Below are 22,568 nucleotides of genomic sequence, written 5' to 3'. Positions count from 1 at the left end.
TAGAAATAAAAATCAAATGTATCAATAATAGGAGTATCGTTTCTCGCCTTGAAGTAAAATATACAATACAAAAATACCTCTCAAAAACGAATATTTGAAACACCCCTTTTTTGTTACTTTTACTTATCAACTGAGTCAAGTTTTTTCAAGTAGGTACAAGTAAACAAAAATATTACAGGCATGAAATATTTAAGAGTCTCAATATTGATGCTATAGGGTCATGATAATGTTTTTTTAAGCCAAAACTCACTGCATCGAATGTAGGTTTGTAGGGTGCCAGAATTTCTTAAGAGCTTTAAGATAAGGTATCACAAGTAGGGAGACCAAGTTAGTAAATTCCGACCTGGGTAAAAAACATATTCATTTTTTGTACAGATATGTAGACGATATTCTTGCCTGTTTCAGAGGTACTACACGACAGCTGAACCAATTTATGACATTCATGAACAATATCAATAGCAACATTCAGTTAACACTCGAAACAGAGATAGAGAAACAAATAAATTTCTTCAGAAAACCTAGCTATACAGACATCACCATCCCAAGCGATTCTTTCCATCCAGACAGTCATGAATTAGCAATTCATGCTGTGCAATTCAATGTTGCACAGAGCTTTCTCACTGCCTTTGTCTGCAGACAATCTAGCTAGGGAAATTGATACAATTACACAGATAGGTCATAACAACGGTTTCAACGCAGTTAGTCAGAAAACAAAGCCGGAAATTCACTTGCAGATTAATATATCCTCAGGTCAAACAACCAGAAATCAAGAAATGGGTAACGCTAACATATTTTGGGAAAAGAACAGAAATTATCGCAGGTTTCTTCAGAAAAAACGATGTGGAAGTAGCATTCAGACCACATGCTAGGTTATCTCATTTTCTTTCCAATGCCAAAGATAAGGTCGACAAGTTGGAAAAATCTGGAGTTTATAAGCTTAAGTGTCCGGAGTGTATAGTGTTTATGCGGAAGAATGCGGACGAAATTTCCAAAAACGGTATGCTAAACATGAAAGGTCCTTCAGACTGGATAAAAATGATTCGACGTTTTCAAACCATTCCTTGGCATGCAACCACAAGTCCGAATCTAAACGATACGGAAATTCTGCACTATGCAAGGAAGGGTTGCAAACTCAATTATTTAGAATCCTTGGAAATTCACAAGCATAAACATTGCGGGTGCAACCTGTTAAATGACCAACTGCAGTAACGTTAGTTACAAATAAAAGTTGTAAAAAACATAGACATTTTTGAATTTCAAGAATATAAAGTTGGGGTGGCTGGGGGCGAGGGGGTAAGTGAAAACAATTGAATCATTTTGTTCGCCTCTCCCTATTATGAAAGTTTTTTTTAGCAATTTCGTATATTTTATTTGGTTGCTCAGATGTAGCCACTGTAAGTTTTCAAACTGTCAACCTTTATACATTCATTTCGTGATTGAAATATTTGGTAAAACATTGAACTTCATAAATATCTCTCCTGTCAAATTATTTCATATAAGTTGATCAAAATTTGTATTTTCCTAATCAACGAATATCTGAATAAAAAACATAAAAAACTTAATATTTTTTATCATTATAACAATTCGAAAATTAACAAACATTTGGCGACTGAAGTTATCACTAATTCAAAATAACATTTTAAAGACATCATTTCAAGAATGTGGGAAAAACCAATTTTTTTATCGAAAATAATAGTTCAGTGACCTGAGTTATGTCCTTTTTGTAAAATTATCCAACTGAACCAACTTATTATTCCAATAATGAAATGAACTGTTGTAAACAAATTCCGAATAACAAACAAATAAGTGTAATAAACTCTAGAGAGAGAAAATAAAGTGAATCCAAACAACATACTCGTAAACAAATACATTATAAAGCGATGATGGAGTAAACATTACGCAGAGCTTCTGAATTCTCAAGGAAAGCGTCAGGTGTGTATCTATAAAAAAAGGTTCTAAAAGGTGGGTGATTCTTAATCAATTCACACGTTCGAGCTGCATCATCTCCATCAACAATGCTAGCTACTGTTCCCAGCATTATATGTTAGATGAATTCTCTGTGCATCGGCAAAATACAAGGTGGTCTACAGAAATATGTGTGAATCATTCCCACTCAAATTCTGTCCGGAACATGCCAATAACAAAATAATTTTTGATGAATCATTCAGTTGTTATATGTTAGCCTTTAAAGCAACTGTAAAAATCACATCTAAATAAGTTTTGAAAAATGTTTGTATACAACTGACATAATTTTTTATTGAAGTACAAAAATGTTCATGCTGAATTTTTCTGACCTGTCTTCGAAAAATATTTTAAGACTACGAACAACATAACACAATTCTACTCAAAAGAAAGCAAATTACAAATTAATTGCTATTATTATTGCATATTGAGACGGATTTCCACCAAACGGACAAAATCACAACAAAACAGCAACTGTGTCGACTTCGACCAAACCAAAACTTTAGTTGTCAAAATTTTGGAAAACTTTGTGTCACTGGCGACTGTTTTTGTCAACAACGAAATTTCCCGTCGGCAGGCGGGAAATTCAAAAGGTTTCGGTGTTTTGTCTTTGTTTTTGTAAACGGTCGGTGACAACAGCAAGCAACTATTCAGATATAACATATCTGTAATTGGTATTCTATTTGAAAATTTTTGGTCCCAGTAGATACATTACACAAGTTCTTACCAGTATTTTGGTTCCTTCACATCATATTCATAGTCCATATGTGCAGATTATGACCCGCGTCTGGCACACTCATCAGGTTTTTTGTTTCCTGTGTGTTCCAGTCTTAATATTGGGTTTATCAATACTTTCAACGCGGTCCGGCTATTTCCAAAATTATTGATTCGCTCATTTCGTTGGAAACTTGAATACAAGATTGCATGCGATTAACTGTCCATGGAGTATATTCCTGAACCCATCCCATGCTCTTTTTTGTCTTATCTATATTCTAGTTATTTTTGTCGAACATGTTATCGGGGTGAAAGGTCATCATTCACTCTTCACTTGTGTTAGGAATCACACGTTGAAAAGTAAGACCTCGTTAGTCCTTAGCTCGCACAAGTTTCTCAACTTCTGAGAGTTGTCGTTCGTATGGGGGCGACAGCTGACTAACGGAAAAACAGATTGATGCTGCTGTAGGAGTACCAAGTATCTTCTGGTCGTCCAGAATGCTGGACTGTGCAAAGCTCATTTTTATTGAAGACTTTTTCCCGCACCATAACAAAACCACTGTCACTCGACGCGCGTTTCGCCAAACAAGTTGCCTTCATCAGGAGATGAGTGAGTAACAATATTAGTTATACAATGAGTTTCCTAACTACAGTACAAAACTTCAGAGGGTGATTCGTTAAGGTAATTTTGAGAAAAAATTTCTTAAGAACACGTGAACAAAATATGATGTTGTTTAAAAAAACGGTATTTATCATGAATATCCATACACCGATTTGGTTGAAATTTACTACAGTTATTTGAGGTCCTAGCTACCCCCAACTAGATTGAAATTAAATTTCCATGTGCTGAAACATTTAGAATGCTAAATGCAAGATTATGTGAAACTGGGAGTTTTAATAAAAATGCAGGTGGTGGAAGACCAGAAACTGTAACAACGCCTGAACTAGAAGAAGCTATACTTGATGCGATTGAAGAAGATCCTTCAAATAGGACCAGGGAGATTGCACTGCACTGGAAGTCAGCCCAAAAACCATATGGTTCCTAAAAAGGAACCTCCTATACCCATATGACATACAGCGAGTCCAAGCTCTACAAGCTCACTCAAGATTAATGTGTTGCAGGTGACATGTGGTGACATGTGGTTTTTGCACGACGGGGCTCCAGCTCATTTAAGTGTTCCTGCTCATCAACATTTTGACATCACCTACCCTAATCGATGGATTGGACGTGCAGGACCCCAAAATTGGCCTGCTCGTAGTCCTGATATGAATCCTCAAGATTTCTATTTATAAAGTCATCTGAAGGCTCCTGTTTATAAAACTCCTATACTAGTTGTGAATGACTTGAGGGATGGAATAAGTGACAATTGCAATGTCATAAGGAATACTCCAGGTAACGGATGATTTTTTTAAGAGGTATAGGATTTGATTTTCAAAACAACTCAAAAAATTTGAAAAAATTCATGAAATCTTTATTGGAATCGATAGAACGATCAATATAATTTTATGTTTGAAAATGATTTCATGCAAATGTCCGCGGTTCCGCTTGAGATGGCCCATGCGCAAGGTCCAATTTTGGCACACTCTCTCTAACATATCGATCGGTAATTCACGGATAATTGCTTCAATATTGGCTTCCAGAGCGTCAGTCGTTGCTGGTTTATGACCCCACAAGAAATAATCCAAAGGCGTTGAATCACATTATTTAGGCGGCTAACGTGAGATAAACTGTTCACCGAAGGCGGCTCTTCATTGAGCCATTGTTTCGCGTGCCATGTGGCATGTGGCACCGTCTTGTTGAAACCACATGTCAGGCATGTCCAATTCTTCCATTTTGGGCAACAAAAAGTCGTCAATCATCACACGGTAGCGCTCGCCATTCACAGTAACGTTCCGGCCATTGTCGTCTTTGAAGAAGTACGGCCCGATGATGCCACCGACCCATAATCCACACCAAACAGTGACTTTTTTGGAATGCATCGGTAGTTTTTGTAATGCTTGTGGCTGGTCTTCACTCCAGATGCGACAATTTTGCTTGATTACGTACCCATTCAACCCATTCATCGCTGAACACAAGTTTTCGATATAAATGTGGATCTTTCTCCAACTTTGCCAGCGCCCATTCACCAAATGTTAGACGTTGTGGGAGGTCGTGTGGTTTCAATTCTTGCACCAGCTATGTCTTATAAGATTTCACACCCAAACCCTTTCGCAAAATGTTCCACGTAGTAGAGAAACAGAGGCCCAATTGCTACGATCGGCGGCGAATCGACATTTCACGGTCATCACGAACACTGGCGGATACAGCCGCAATATTTTCTTCGGTTCTCACTCTACGTATGCATATTGGTGATTTAATGTCTAATAATGTATACTGGGTTCGAAATTTAGTCACAGGCTTCTGAAAAGCTCCCTCAGTAGGCTGGCGAAACTGCCCATAAAGTGGAAGAAGTGCACGATGCACTTTCTTCACCGAGCATTAATTTTGATAATAAAATTCAATAATTTGCAAGCGATTCATGGTTAAATTATAGACCAAACTGAACAAGTTTGGCAATGACACAAGACACGATTCACGCGTGATCTGTCAACAACAGTGTTGCCAAAAAGATACCAGCAAAAAAATCACTCATTATATTTGAACCTGTCAGACAATCAATGACAAATCGATTGCAGACGTGTATTTTATCATTTCCTTTATGGTCAAAATTGTTCATTATTTACTTTTGGTTTTTATTTTATGTTGTCCATGGATAGTTTCCAGAAGTTGTATTTTTAGTTGCTTAAGCTGAAAAATAAAATAACTACAAAAAATTCATTGGCGTTCTTTTTCTTTCTCAATATTGTTGTCTATGGTGCGGATTGTGACGCCACTGGACCCGATAATTTCAATCTAGTTATGGCTAAATAGCCGCCATATCACTTTGAATAATTGTAGGAAATTTATGATCTAATATATAAAAATAGATGTTTGTTGGTTGGTTGGTTGGTAAGTGATAAACTTATACATCGCTCAACCGATCGTGATGAAACTTGACATGTATAAGTAATTTTTCATAGAGAAGGTTTTTAGGCTATCACTTTTTCTGTAACTCGCCACTAGATGGCGCTGTAGAACAATTTTTTAAAGCACTGTTTTATAACGCTGCGCACGCCTAAGTTCATTGATTCTGATTCTGGCAAAACATTGGAACAGCAGTCATACAGCAACATAGTACTGATTAGTATTACAACTACCAAATTCTATGCAGTCGAAGTCGCGGACAACAACTAGTATTTTATAAATGCCGTTTTTTTAACTTCAACGCCCTGTATCTCAGAATCGAAGCGACTCCGGACATATGTTCATAGAACTTTTTTATTTAAACGATCTTACGAATCACCCTCTGAAGTTTCGTACCCTAGTTAGGAAACACCCTGTATTTCTGATTGGTCTAGTGTTTGTGCATTGTGTGCACCTTCAGGTCTGACTGCATAAAACCAATTTGTCTTCTTCAATGTGTCCAATGAGATTGCTTGAAGGTGAAAGAGTACATATTGGTGAATGATGGTCCTAATAGAGAGTTATCATATTCGGAAATAATTAGGAGAATCTTTATTACTTCTCCAATCTGTAATGATTGTTTTTCATTATATTCTCACGCCACTCTGTAGATATGGACATTTCTAAATATAAAACGTCTACTTTAATAGTCCTTCAGACAAGAAGTGTGTGGGTTTCAAGATCGTATAGTAGTGACACTAGACTTCAATCAGTTTATAAGTGGAGATACTTATCAGTTTCCTTCCACTGAATCCGAAACGTCTGAATATAATGTTTGTGATTTTCAGATTGTTCTGGTGTTAATCACTATTTTTCATAAATAGTCGTTACATACTTGATCTGCAGCATTTAGAATGCTGCTTTTTAGCATGAGCAAAAACGTCATGGAAATTCTTTAAAAATGTATAGATGAAATATTCTGACTAATGTATTGAATGTATGAGGTATGTTCAATAAATAATGGGCACTTTCGTCTACATTAATGTTGTCGCCTTCAAAATGTCCCCAGCGTTTCTTCCGATCTTCGAAACACTTCTCAAACTCGATCTCTGGAAATAGGAACACGTCACACGGAATCACGTCTGGGGAATATGGAGGTTGAGACACTGTCACAGTATCGTTTCTGTAAAAAAATCACGAACAAGCAATGAAGTGTGGAATTCCTTGAATGAAAGTATTTGGTTATAACAAATGCAAGTGCTCGTATATTTGGATTGTTCACTAACATCCTACCAACAAATGTGGTTTGTAAAAAAACAAGGAATACCATAATAACTATAACAATAGTAAAAAAGTATTAAATAGAAAATACATTAGTATGAATTATAACAATAATAAAAAATAACCACTCGATGTGAATAAATATGTGCTCAAGAGAGACAAATTTTTCAGTTTTCATAGAAAATTTGAACTACACACATCGGAAAAGTCTAGGGATATTTTTATAATATACTAAATATCATAAAAATAAATGCATGAGGTCGTTTAATTTCGATTAAATTGGTACACTCGACCACCCTGTAGATTTCTATGGGTTGAACAAAGCCTGCAAAAACGGTAACTAATCTTTTATCAAGTTTTTTACAAACTGTAGGCTTTCGGCTAAAATGAATAATCTGAAAGTGTCGAGTTTGTACATTCTATGCAGTTCTTGCTCAGCAATTAAACTGGAAATATTGTGCTTTAACATGGAACGCCATCACTTACCATTGGCTGAGATGAATAGAGCTGTAGGGCTTCTTCAAGGTGGCATGCGACAAAATGATGTAGCTCTTCGTTTGGGGGTCTCCCAAAGTGTTATCAGTCGATTGTGGCGGTGTTTCCGTGAAACTGGCAGTCCAACCGAACAATATCCAGGGCGAGGACGCGCTACAACTGCAGTTCAAAACCGATTTTTGGTCTTAACCGCAAGAAGACAACCGACAATCACAGCACCTGAGTTGGTTAACGTGTTGCAGCAGACGCACCAGGTAACCATTGGTCGTGATACTGTCAGAAATTGACTGCATGAAGCAGATCTCCACAACAGAAGGCCACTTAGATGTCCACCTTTGTCGAGAGGCAATCGCGGTAGAAGATTAGAGTGGTGTCAAGAACATCAAAACTGGGATGCAAATGATTGGGCCACAGTTTTGTTTACAGACGAATCCAGATTTGGATTTCATCCAGATTCTCGTCGAGTAAGACTGTGGAGACGACCTGGAAATAATGAACGTTTGAGACACGTCGAGGAAGTCCACACATACAGAGGTGGTACAGTAATGCTATGGGGCGGAATCATGATCGGCGGCAGAACCGATCTCGTTTTTCCAAATCGCTCCCTCACAGCTCGACAGTACCTCGACACCATTCTTCTACCTATCGTCCGTTCGTTTGCTGGTGCTGTTGGTGAAAACTTCCACCTAATGCACGATAATGCTCGTCCACATGTCGCGCGTCTAGTGACTGACTGCTCACCAACGAAGGAGTTGATGTATTGCCATGGCCAGCACAATCACCGGACCTGAATCCCATCGAGCATGTGTGGGATATGTGGGATATACGAAGAATTACTCCACATATGGGGAACATTCACACAACGTTTCAATTGAGAGAGCTTTTAATCGCTGAATGGGCAAATGTACCTCAAAGACATTGAGAATCTCATTTTGTCGGTGCACGATAGATGTAGGGCCGTAATAAACCAGCGTGGAGGCCATACTTTGTACTGATTCCAATTTTTTTTGTATTATGATTTTTTTTCGGGGTGCCAAAGAAGAGCCATATTTTTTTTTAGTTTTGCTTATATGCGCACTCAGTATTTTTGACCATTTAATAAATTTTGTTGTAAGTTACATTCGTTTAATAATCACCCGTCAACTTTTTTTCCCTAAAGCGATCTAAAAAAATTATTGCCAAATTATGAACCAATGAAGAGACCAATGACTTTTATTTCTTCATCAATTTTATATTTCTCCATAAAAAAGTTGATGACTGGTTCATAGATTTTTTTCTGTGTCAACTTCAGCAGGTTTCGAATCTTACTGTTGGATCCAATATGAATGCAATATCCATCTTTCTGTCTATTACTATAATGCCCTTCTAACACTACCGTTGGAAGTTATACAGTTGACTTCCTCATAAACTTCGAATTTGTCAGATAACGGTGTGGCTATTAGGTGAAGAATGGTGTAATGTCTAGTGTTTCTCAGAAGTTGACCAAATGAACAAGATCCCAAGATATGAGGAAGGGTTTCAATCTCAGTACTATGTCTGCAATGGGTTCTGTCTTGGGATCTACCTGGTATTCCTCCTAGGTTCACTATACATTCTGTCATTTCAACAGTTCCTTCCTACTCAGATGTTGTCAAGCCCTATATCGAGTATTCATCTAAGAATTTATAAAGTTCCACACCTCTTCCGTTCATTTTCAAATTTTTCTATTAATTATATTCTCTTTCCCTACGGATATATCTCAACTTTCGTCCAGAATAGGTCCATTTATCGTTGTCAATAGCTATATTCAGTGTTTTCAAACATGCTTCAACTTCATCATCGAAGGATCTTATTTTGCCTAGTAGCACATTCTGTTGAAATATAAGTTTCTCAGTTATATTGAAGCTTTTTCCCATGATGCTCTAAAGAGACATAGTCCTTCCTTTTTTAGAGAGGAATAGAGCGTACTATCTGGAGTATCTGAAGGTAACGCCATCATTTACTTGAGAAAAGATTTCATTATTTTGTCGACATCTAAGAAGAATTTTGAGCCTAATTTTTGTAAGGGATTCGACTGAAATGATTATACCATATAGCCAGTGATGGCCATATTTTTATGAAAAATTTCAAATACTATCTTGAAATTTTTGATAACATTTAAGGAAAGGAGATGAGATGGGGTTTTCCAGGTTTGATTTCCATTTTTTGATGATTTTCCAGAAATCAATTACTATCTCATCTTGGCATATAACACCGATATTTAATTTTATCCTTTCTAGATATGGACTAGATAAAATACTAACCGTACATATCCGCAGTAGATAACCCTGACAGCTCGTCCATTATGAAATCTATAGCCAAATTAATTTAAGGTGGGTGATAGAGAAGTTTCCTGCATCACTCCTGTTCATTTGACGTTTCAACTTGGGTTGAAATTATCTCGTTGAAGATGTATCAAAATATTCCGCAATATTTCTGGTGAAGAGGATGATAGTATTGTTTTTTCAAGATGAGCATGACCAATGTTATCGTAGGCTTTACTGATGTCAAAAAATAACATTGTAATATCGTTTTTATTAATTTTCGTATCCTTAAAAAGTCCATTGAGAACAGAAATATTCATATGAGGTGGAACGGTAGCCCGGTGGGTTGACGTGGGTAGTTTGCTCTACTCACTCAATCCTCCACTGTGCGAACCGGTGGTTCAAACCGCAAGATCGGATGATCGATTTTCACATCCTATCCGTGTTAGGAATCACACGTTAAAAGGCAAGACCTCGTTTGTCCTTAGCTCGTACAAGTTTCGACTTTTGAGAGTTACCGTTTGGTGGGAGGTGACAGCTGGTTAACAGACATATTTTCAACACAGATCCTGGAAGACACGTGAATCCTCTATGATTTTCATTGAATGTGATGTATTTCCTGTATCTACTGTCAAAAACTTTTTTTACTATTCCAACCAGGATGGAACAGATTGAAATAGGTCTTCAGTTTGCATAAATTTATTTCGTCTGGTCTCTTCTTATTACAGCTAAACAAACTTTGTCAATGGCTTCCTTCAGAGATACTTCACCCATTCTAATTAGGTTGTCTTGCATTTATTTTGCATTATTATATAGTACCAATTTGTCTCGGAGCTTTTCATCTAGATCACTGAATCCACAATCTTGGGCAAGGGTTTCAATATCCATCAGAAATGAATCAAAATTTTTCATATCATTTTGTTGACTCGTATAGAACTGAAATCGTCAGAGTGTAGAATATTTTTTTGGGTGGCAATACTTTTTGATTACCACTATTACTTTTTCTATTATATCATTATTCTCCTCTTCTGTTAGTTCGAATGTATTAATTATACAGTGTGTAAAAGCCAAATGGAATAAATTCATTATTTAGGTTACTGTGCTTATTTAAAAAAATTCAGAAACACGTCAAATATTAATTATAAAAATGAATTTAAAATATACAGGAACACTCTAGATTCTCTCATTAATAAAAGTAAGGCAGACTATTATAAAAGAATGATCAATAAAAATAAGAATTGTCCGAAACACATGTGGAACTGTGTAAAAAAACTACAAAGGAAAGAATCAGTCAATAGGATTAAAGAAATACAGGTAGACAGTGAAACCCAAACAGATACTTTCATTATAGCAGAATCATTCAATAATTATTTCATCAGTGTGGGTGCAAACCTTGCTGATGAGATAACGAGAACAGATCAACAATTCCGCGCAAACATAGTTTCAAATACACTTTACTTGGGGCCAACGGATGAGGGCGAAATAAAACAGGTTGTAAAAGAACTGAAATCAAATAAGGCTCCAGGACTGGACCGAATAAGATCAGATACCATCAAGAAATGCATTGACCTCTTAATTTATCCTATTGAAAGAATCGTAAATTTGGTCTTGGAAACTGGTGTATTTCCAGAAATATTGAAAATCGCTGTAGTGAAACCTCTCTATAAGTCAGGAACTAAAAGTTCCCTTACAAATTATAGACCTATTTCAGTTATTTCGAATATTAGTAAAATAATAGAAACAATTATAAAAAAACGAATTTTCAGTTTTGTACAAAAGTACAATTTAATTTCTGATAATCAATTTGGTTTTATGGAGGGTAAATCAACACAAGATGCAATGGCCGATTTAATCAAAAAGATGTACGCAGCGGTAGACACTAAGGAACCGGCCATCTGTGTCTTCATTGACTTGGCAAAAGCCTTCGATACTGTGAGCCATCCAGATTTGATGAAGTCCCTCGAAAATATAGGATTCAGGGAAAAATCATGGGATTTAATAAATAGCTATTTGAATAATCGGCAACAATGTGTACAAATAGATAACACATTAAAGCTATTCGTTATGGAGTTCCATAGGGCACTGTTTTAGGACCTATTCTTTTCATAGTTTATATCAATGAGATGTTTAACCTACCCATTCCAGGAGATATAACTGGCTTTGCTGATGACACGGTTGTTTTTTTCAAAGATCAAGACTGGAACACTCTGAAAGAGAAAATCCAAAATGCACTACCAGTTTTATTCAAGTTCTTCAATAGTAAACTTCTGACAGTAAATGTTGGAAAAACAGTATACTTACCACTGACCAGTTATGAACCAAACTTACCCGATTTCGACCGAATTGAAGTTAGAATTGAAAACCAATCTATGCTTCTGATGGAAAACAGAACTGTTAAATATCTCGGTATCACAATAGATAGTCATTTGAGATGGGATGCTCACATCTGTAACATAATAAAAAAACTCCGATTCTTTTTGAGTAAATTCAAATATTTAAAAAAAATGTTTGATATACATCACCTACGCATCATGTATTATACACTTGTTCAAACAATCATCAATTATGGAATTATTGCTTGGGGTGGAGTAACTAACAACTACCTGAAAAATCTCGAAACACTACAGAAATGGCTCATAAAAATTATACTCGGTAAAAAACGTGACTATTCTAGTAATGATCTTTATAGGGAATCAGGGTTTCTTGATATACGCCAAACTTTTTTACTCACACTCTTAGTATACCAAAGAAAATATATTTCATCAAGCAAACACGTACATCATATTTACAACACTCGATATAAGAAAGAAGCCTTGAAAGTACCTAAGATGACTAAAACTATTGGACAGAGATGTTATGTTTTTCTTGCTCCCAAACTATTCAATAAAATTCCAACTGAAATTAAGAATCTCAATTCACTGACCCTATTTAAGCGGGAAGCCAAGAAATGGATCAATATGAAACCATGAAATGAGATACACTCTTTGATAGACCTCAAAAATGCAAATTGAAATGTATCCATGTTCTAAAATCGTATCTACTTGTCTATCATTTGTAAAATTATAAATTCCATCCAACATATCATATACTTCGCATTCTTCAATTTGACTTTCTTCAAAGTAAAAAGGCCACCCCTATTCGACCCCCTTCGAATGACAGGTACAACCCCAATTTTTTAAATGGGAAGTATATGTGATATATCGTTTGAAAAGTCTATTCATTCTCTATTCAAAAATAATATCGCTTTCAAGTTTGTTTTGCAACAATTAAGATAAAATAAATTAAAATCATGTGGTTACCGAAATTCGATAAAATACACTCAAAAACTAAAATGTAATGCAAAACGTAATGAAATGGGGAATACGAAAAAGAATCATGGATGTTAACGAAGTAGATGTTCAAAATATTCACCGCGAACGTCTTGGCATCCTTATCTCAAATAAAACTGTCTCCTAACATAATTCAGCATATCAGGTGTGACCGACCTAATCGCAAGCGATGTTCATTCTTTCAAGGTTTTGTTTTGTACACATAGCTCTTTACATATCCCCATGAAAATAAATCTAATGATGAAAAATCAGGTGATCGCGCTGGTCATTCACTCGATCCTCGTCTCCCTATCCACCGATTGGGAAATGTTGTATCGAGTTATTGCCGGACATTAACTTGGTAATGTGGTGGTGCTCCATCCTGCTGAAAACATATCATATTTACTGGAACTTGAGGGTTTCCTGGATCAGGATATGAATTCACTAAACTTGGAATGATATCATTTTGAAGTAGTGCCAAATAATTATCGCCCTCAATAAAAAAGAAATCAATGATATGGTTTCCTACAGTATCTGCCCAAACATTAACCTTTTGAGGGTATTGCGTGTGTTCTCCTCTCATCTAGTGAGGATTTTCCTTTGTCCAGTAGCGGCAATTTTGCCGATTAGCATGACCGTTACGAGACAAAGTACACTCATCAGAAAACATAACGTCTTCTAATTGGATGATTTTGTTATCCAACATATCCATAGTTTGCTCACAAAAATAAGTTCTTCTATCAAAATCGTCTTCCATGAGCTCCTGAATAGGTATCAGCTTATAGGGATGCATTTTATTTTCTTTCAATATGTTCACTATAGATGTATTGAATGTAGTGGATGCCTGCCTACTCGATGTATGTGGATTTTCCTCAAACTCAAACATCACATCTAATTTGAATTCATCATTCATTGCATTGGCAGCTGCTTTTTTTATCTGCCTCACATGACCGAGCTCGCGAAACTGCTTCTCTATTTTGCTTATTGTGCCTTGAGCTATGGGCGGTGAATTAGGAAATTTTTCATGAAATAAGTGAGCTACTTCCTGTTGTGTTCGGGTTTTATCTCCATAACCAATCATTTGTAAAACTGTTATTTTATGCATTTCCGTTAATCTAACCTAACCATTTGTCAGACTTGAAGTTAACGAACTTTAAACTCAAATTAAAATACTGACAACTAATGTTTTAACATACAAAACAAGTTGACAAGGCATTTTAAACTAACGTTGCCACGGAAATTATTTACAGTTTTTTAAAGGATACCATCTGGTGTATTTTATCGAATTTCGATAATCACGTGATTTATATTTATTTTATCTTAATTGTTGCAATAAACTTGAAAGCGATAACATTTTTGTATTAAAAAAATTGGGGGTTGTACCTGTCATTCGACGGGGTTTCGAGGTAGGGGTAGCATTTTTCCGTTGAAATATGTCAAATTATGATTTAAATTTGACATGTTTCGGGATTTTGTTAAAATATTTACCGTAACTGAAATAATGAATTTATTCAATTTGGCTTTTACACACTGTATAGTTTTATAGATGGTCTTATCGAATCGTCTCTTATTGGATTACTTATTGAGTGTAGATACTATATACTAGATATATGTTGAATGATTGTATGAATCGGTTTTAATTCTCACGGAGATTTCCCGATAATTTTTAAGGTTCGTGAGTATTGAAATTTAAAGCAACCATTTTTTCAATTCTATAGAAGTCAGGTTCTCTTCACTTTTTCATATCATCATGTATTATTTATCAATATTCAAAGAATCCGAAACATTTATATGATGATACTTTGCCAAAATTTTGTATTTTACGCCATGAAATGAATGAACTTTGACAATGAAGAATTTTCAAAAACGGCTATATCTACTATGAAAATAGATACTGACGTTATAATCTTCAGCTAATAATCTTTGGATAATTAATTGATTGAAAAAAGATCAGAATGATGTTTTGATCATGGATACAAACAAAATATCCTTCCCAGAGCTGATTCTATAGAGATTGATTTTTCAATTCAGTCATGTGCCCAGAAAGCGGTTTCAACTATTCCTTATATAGACTATTATATTTCATTATATTTGCTTCTTTCCACAGGTTTTTTCAATGTTCGTTAACCATTCAACTGAGGAGGACACATCAATCTACAAAATTAAAGTTAAATTATACATGACCGTTCGGATTCCTCGGATTCCCCTTTGGAAGTGACAATCAAACCGCCAGGGCGACGAAATATTAAGCCAGGTGTACGTCAATAAATGTAATACGGTAATTGGTCGATGACTTGACGGAATCGTCTGTTATCAGTCGATATCGCACTAGCTGTCGACGATCACTGGGATGAGTTAATCATTAGACGGTATTTTGAGGACGTTCCGAATGAAGGGGAAAATACCATATGCGTAGGTTGGATTCCGCTTGGTGAAAGTATTGCACAAAACAATAATTTCAAGAAAATTGATTTGCTTTAACATTTGACTCAATTTAGGGCTGAAGGTTGTATGAAACATATTGGTTTCTAGTTTGATTCATAACAAATTAATCAACTCAGATCCTGACATTTTAATGTTCGTTTTCGCCACATTCACCTACTTCGAGAAAAGTGATGCATGGGTTTCCGTGGTTTCGAATTCTAATTGTTCACTATCACCTCGAACCAGATTTTTTTTACAATTGCTCATTACGAACACTTATAGGACGCCATAGATGTGCGTTGGCAGCTTATGTTCCAGTAGATATTTATATGGAAAGTAGGAATCAGTGTGCTATCGTCAGTGAGGTAAAATATCGGTTTGAAGGTCTTTTTGAGTAGATCGTTGATGTGTAATAGAAAGAGAGCTAGAAACAATGTGAATCCCTGGAGAAACCAATATAAATAGAAGTTTCATTTCAATTTATTTTTGCCAATTATACATGTAAACCTTTCTTCATATGGAAATGAAGCCCAAAAATAAAACATTCTTGAATCAACGCCAACACCCATGTTACGACCCTTCAAGGTCAAATCAATATTTTACAATACAGTTGATTTTTGACAATCACTACAGTTAAATATTCCTAATTATTAAATCTAAGATCGCCCTTACACGGGCCATATTTTGCGGTCGGATCGACCACACAATTGCAGTCGCGTTCCACCGAACTCAAGCCGCCCATAAGAAATACTGTACTACACGTACACGGGCGTTCACAAAAGTCGAAACGGACGTCTGCAGTCAGTTGCTGTTGATCTCCGCCGAGATGTCATCGCGGCATCCGCCGTACACTAACCACAAACTTGCAGTCGTACCCAACCGCGTACACGGTGGTGTACTTTTTCTCATATTGGTCTCACAGCATTCAATTTTTGATGTCAGTTGCCTCAACTGCAAGTGCGGTTCATATGACCGCAAGTCGACCACAAAAATATGGTTGGGTCAACCGCGAAGTGCAGTCAACGTGACCACAATGTTGTGGTTGCCTCAACTGCAAATATGTGATCCGTGTATGGCCGGACTAAGTTGACAAAAGAATAATCTGTAGTGTACAATAACCGAATAATATTTGATATAGTTCACGATTATACTTACATAGAATTTCAGTTTCTCTTAAAAAAGAGTCTTTGTAATCAGCCAAACTGGCTAGAAAAGGAATATCCAGAATGAAAGAGATAGATATTACTACACAACGAATACGTAAAATTGAAATCTAGAAGATAACACTTCGACTCAGTAGGTACATTTATGTATTGCATCTAACAAGAAACCGAGAATCTGTCTCACTTGGTCATAACAAAGAAATTTAGGATGAAGTATGTCCACATGCAGTTCAAGCATTTATCAGTAAGAGATTTTCCAATTTTATGTAAGTGTTTTTGCATCATGATTTAAAAGGTAAATTAGACTTGAATTGAAGGAGTTATATTTTTAGGAGTATTAATTTTTGGGAAAGAAAGTTTTTGGCTTTCTACTACTCCATCTTGATACAAAAAAATGTGGGAATTTTCCAAAGAAAGGAACAAATTTATCAATTTGATAATAAGTAACTCTATACATGGATTTGTATCAAGATAGAGTAGTATAAAGTAAATTAGACTCTTTTGCTGATGGTTGAGAATTCCAGTTTGTCTGGGAGGCATAATGAAAGGATTTACAGGTTATACTTTGATAAATATAGGCAGCCTCAGCCTCCTGAATAAATCTCCACAGTAAAATATTAAAGTGATGTTTTTTGTTCAACAGATACTGAAAGCTAGTTCCAATAAGCAAAAGCATTCATAATTTACTGGATTTATTCAGTGAATGCCATTCTAATGAACTCGGAACACTAGTGTCACTTCGCCCTCTCCGACATGGCTACGCACGCCACTGTGAACTACCCTCATGTCTCATTCAGAAACAGTGACTAAGCTTATGTAAACATGAACGATAAGAGATAGATTCACAACACTTACGTCGAACTAAAAATAATACAACGTTAAATTAGCGAGGGGAAACTTTTTCTCCTCTTGGTCTCGAATAGAAAATTGAATCTGACAGAATTTGATTATAGGACGAGAGCGTTTGATGGGCCATATATTTTTTTGTATTTCGTGTAAATTCCGACTTCAAACTCAAAATACCCACTTCAAACTCAAAATACCCACTTCAAACTCAAAATTCTCACTTTAAACTCAAAATTTCGACTTTAATCTTAAAATTCCAGGTGAACTAGAAATTTCGAGGTCATATAGTCTTTCATTAAGCGCTCCAATCTTTGAATGTGGATAAAACAAAGTGTGATTGAGATATTATCGAAATTTTTTATTCATTTGAAAGAACTATTGATGCCATTGTACAGTGTATACCTTTAATGTTCCACCTTTTAATTTTTTGAACGGATCAACTCAAAAAATGGAAATTTAGGATAATTAATGCATGAATACTTTGAATTTCATTAGTTCCGACTTCCATTGTCTGATATTATATAAAATGATTTGAAATCCCTGAAATAACTAAAAAAAACAATTAAAAAATTAAAAAAGAAGAATAAAAAGGAATAGCTGAAAAACCAATTATATTAAGCAAAATATCTGAAATGAAATAATAGTGAAATAAAATACAAGTAAAAATGAAACAAATTGAACAAAAAATTAATAAAACAAAACTAAAAAGTTAAGAGATTCCAAGCCAAGTTAAGTCACGACATTTCGATTGTTAGTATCCACAATCGTCTTCGGGTGATGACTGGGGTGATGATTGGTTTTTCAGCTATTCTTCTTCTTTAATTTTTGAATTCTCCTTTTTTTAGTTATTTCAGGGATTTCAAATCATTTTATATAATATCAGACAATGGAAGTCCGAATTAATAAAATTCATCATGAAACATTTCAATCACCTTCAAACAAACCATGAATGCTTTATTTTGAAGTGAAATTGACAGATGAAACTTTCAAGATGGCGACTGGGCGCCATCTGGAAAAAAAATTAAATGGAAAAGGGGGTCTTGTGACATATCTTCTTGAAGCTCCTGACAAAAGCTTCACAACCCTAGAATATAATGTCAATATCTTCAACTACTACAAAATGGCGGAACTTCAAATAATTCCCTGAATAGATTGACATTTAACTACATAATATAAGTCTGGAGAGGATTATAAAACTTATGAAAGCTATTGGGCTATACTCAGTAGTTTCCAGCATATTCAAATACAGTTCACCTGTTGAATTTTGATCAATAATTAGAGGTCCTACAATATGGTTTCCCAATATTCCCAAACGTTAATTTTTTCTGGACATTGGTTATGTGTTTCCCGGAAAACGTGAGGGTTGGTGTCACTCCAATAACGGCAATTTTGTCTGTGGACAAAAAACAAATATTGTGCAGATAGGTAGGATGCCTTGCAATGGTTTTCGTCATGATTTCACAGAATTCTTTTCTTCGTTCAGGGTCATCTTCAGTTAATTGGTGTACCATTTCAATTTTGTATAAATGATACCTATTCCTCTTCAAAAGTCTCCACATAGTAGAAGGAGACACCTCACGAACATTCGCAACGGAATAAGTAGACTGTTCAGGATTTACTACCATCTCAGCAATTATTTGCACTTGCTATTCTTCCGGAATGGACTGATGACTTGGGGGCTTTTTGTTATGAACACTACCGGTGGTTGTGAATTTGGATACAAGTTCCCTCAAATATTTTCTACAGATAGGACGTTTCGGAAAACATTCATTGAAAATCCTTTCGATCTCGTGAAAGTTACGCGACGCACCGTAAATAAAAATCGCTTCAATTTTTTTTCCAATGGACGAGAATTGACCATTTTAGAGATTGTTGACGTGGTACCTTTCTACTAGTAAAACCGAAAACTAAATGAGAATATTCCATAACCGCACATACCGATACTCCTCAAAGATTCATTAACACAATCAATGACAAAATGGTTTAGACTTTCGCGGCTGAGGTTTTCAGTGTCACTGTTTTTCGAGTTTGAAAGCCGTGGATTTTTGGAATTTCTTCCTGACGTTTCGCTGGCGCGAGTGGCTATCTTCTTCAGAGGTTTAACCATCATGGCTTGCTGTTCGATGACTGATTTTCAGGCTTCGTAAAGCGTATTTATGCCTTGCCAGGTAATCAGTTGTATTGGAACATAAAAGGAACTGCAGACTAGACCAAGCAGACAAGTCAGCTGTGGCAGAACACGCGCTTAGTAAAGAAGACCACATAATTTTATTTGAAAACACAGAACTAATTGCCCCCAACCAGGGGTACTATAACCGACTGGTACGGGAGGCGATAGAGATCCACAAACACACGGAGAATTTCAACAGAATAGAAGAAGCGATGAACCTCAATCGAATATGGAACCCCATTTTAATGAATTCGAGAATAACGAACAGAATGGCAACAGGCAGCAAGATTGTGAATGTTCCAGGTTCAAGTACAGGTACAAGTGCAGGTACAAGTACAGGTACAAACTCAGGTATCAATACAACTGATTACCTGACAAGGCATAAATACGCTTTACGAAGCCTAAAAGTTAGTCATCGGACAGCAAGCCATGATGTTAAACCTCTGAAGAAGCTAGCCACTCGCGCCAGCGAAATGTCAGGAAGAACTTCCAAAAATCCACAGCTTTCAAACTCGAAAAACAGTGACACTGAACACAATCAATATTACTCCAATCGACCTAAGATTTCAAGAACTCCAAGGCCGATACGCCGCAAGAACAATGAACAGCACAACACCACAGCCATCAACACACCGACTACCCCCTGAACGCCGAGTGGAGTCCCCAGAAGGATACCGAGGAAGAAGTTCCCGTTTCCCTCAGCCAGACTCCTGGGAGCAATGGAAGCCTCGACGGAGCAGATCCAGGACTTCCTCGAGGAGTACCCACTGGCAATCAGATAGTGGACAGCACATAGCCTGCAATGAACTGAAGTATTACCCTACCACCACCGGCCTAACCTAACCTGAACCAGAAGACAAAATCGATCACCGCAATGGACCAGGACTACCCGGACTATTCGAACCAAAAGCTCAGATTAAGATGAATAAAACAAGATAGATAAGAATGATAACTTGTGAACTAACCTCAACCCTGAAGAGGCATGAGCCTATAACAGCCCACCCCCATCACAACCAATGTAACAAAAAACTAATGTAAACTAACTATAAATAAACGTCTTGGACTTGAACAATGAATTTGTTGTTCAGGCTAGCATTAGTGACAAGGCCTATGACGGGTCGAAACTGTCATAAATTGGCCATCCATTGATCATTCAATTCACAGGCGGAATTCTCGGGGTCAACTTCTATTACACTTCAGCAGATTCTTTGTCGATATTGCTTTATCTCTTCCACAAAAAATGTATTTATAAATCCAAAAAACAGTAAAAATCATTACTACCACTGTTCACAAATTTCAGAATCCATATTGATGCAAATAATGTACCTAGTTGTTGTTTTGTGTCAAAATTTCATTCATAGCTTTAACATTCGTTCTTTATTGTTGGGGTTTAAACCCTTTCATTAATGGAACCGGCACGGATCTTTATTGTTGGAGTCCTACCTTTTTATATTTCTCAGGTAGATGGCTTTACATTAACAATATTGCACTTTTAAGAAAAACACTACAAATTCTTCGAACCGCTAAAATGCATACTTTTTCATGAATAAACAGGCCCGTATTGAAGAATTCTCAAGTGAAAAATATGTTTAGTATGCACACCAATGCAACAAAAATATCGATGGAGAGAAATGTTTAATAAGTAATACTATGGAAAAATTATTTAAGAAAATTGTAGTCAAGAAAGGAGAATTGAAACTAAAATCTTATACATATTTGAATCTTTTAAATTCAAATTACGAATCAATCCTTAAATTACACAACTTTTCTCTGTTCTCTGTATCACAGCGAGTATTGCCAGGTCTGTTAGTACTAACCTTATATTTTAAATAACCTCATGAAAAGAAGTTCAATGACTTAAATCAGGTGGTCTGGTTAGACATTCCGCTGACTTTTTTGCATCCAATGTAGATCTGCATGAATTCATTTTTTTAACTAGTGAAGAATTTCTTTCCTATACAGTATTAACATTAGCAAACGCAATTTCCGAATGTATTTTTAATTCAAATTGGGGTAATTAATAATGTACGATATTTGGTGTAATTGTCACAAGGGATTTCAATAGTGGTGTAGGATGTTTTAATCAACTGGATCTTTCGTGATATTATTGTTCAAAAATGAAATTTTTGAAAATGTTAATTTTGTGTGAAAGATGTGAATCATAATTGAAACAATCCTTCAAAGAAGTGGAATATTGAAAACATATTTTTATTGGTTCTGAAAATTGTTACGTTCAGAAACGTAAGAAAGTTTCGTTTCGAATAACAATTGTAAACACCAGTTGTAATTGGTTCAGTGGCAGTGTGCAGAACCAATATCTGAAGGTGGCTTAATTTTACTACATTACATGACTGACGCGACTGTAAATATCTATGATGCTAGATTAGATTACATTGTCGGTGAGCTGGCCCCCGGCCTGCACAAAGCACATGCAGTGCGGTTTCTTCCTCTTCTTGACAGAACCTGCATTGGTTTTCTTCTGTCAGACCCATGTTTCCGAGTCGGCTATGCCCCGTTAGTAGACCCACCACTACCCTTACAACCTTACGGTTGACGTTTAGTAGGTCTTCCGTGAATCTGTGCGATGGTTTCTGCATTAACTCTTTCGCCTGCCTCATTCCTGGAAGCTTATTTCACCAATGAGTTTATAGATGTCTTTATACATGCATTCGCTACCCTTCAGAAGGGTTCTTGTTCATTCATATCCTTAGATAAGCCTTCGTGGGCTAGGCATCAGGCTCCCTATTGCCCTTGTGACCCTCATGTCCGGGTACCCAAGCTAGAGTGACCCTATTTTGGGTACTTAGCTCCTTGAGTGCGTTCAGACAGCTTTCTACCAGTCTTGAGAAGACATGAAATGAGCTGAGCGCCTTAATTGACGCCTGGCTGTCGGAGAAAATGGTAATGGTTTTTTTTATTTGTGACCTTCTGTTTATACCT

At 36.2% G+C, this 22,568-nt stretch overlaps 1 protein-coding gene across 4 annotated transcripts in view; it reads right to left on the bottom strand.

Moving 5' to 3' along the window:
- Positions 1 to 22,568, bottom strand: part of LOC111510225 (uncharacterized) — a 179,106-nt gene that overhangs the window by 64,281 nt on the left and 92,257 nt on the right. The window contains exons 4-5 of one of the 4 annotated variants that reach the window (XR_012466981.1): positions 12,046 to 12,163; positions 11,842 to 11,924 (exon numbers count right to left, since the gene is read on the bottom strand). The exons of 2 other annotated variants lie outside the window; for them this stretch is intronic. Coding sequence is in view for 1 of the 2 variants with exons in the window: in XM_074180962.1 (XP_074037063.1) it covers positions 12,127 to 12,163 (37 nt within the window). In the remaining variant the exon portion in view is untranslated. Of the gene's footprint in view, positions 1 to 11,841; positions 11,925 to 12,035; positions 12,164 to 22,568 lie in introns of those variants that run through there. One more of the 4 variants, XM_074180962.1, reaches the window with a different exon arrangement.

The sequence above is a fragment of the Leptinotarsa decemlineata genome, unplaced genomic scaffold (assembly GCF_025532065.1).
Source record: "Leptinotarsa decemlineata unplaced genomic scaffold, Ldec_3_MD MMD2_tig00026307_RagTag_RagTag, whole genome shotgun sequence".
Lineage (NCBI taxonomy): Eukaryota > Metazoa > Arthropoda > Insecta > Coleoptera > Chrysomelidae > Leptinotarsa > Leptinotarsa decemlineata.
Note: the sequence above shows the minus strand (reverse complement) of the source record. Positions and strands in the feature narration are given on the sequence as shown.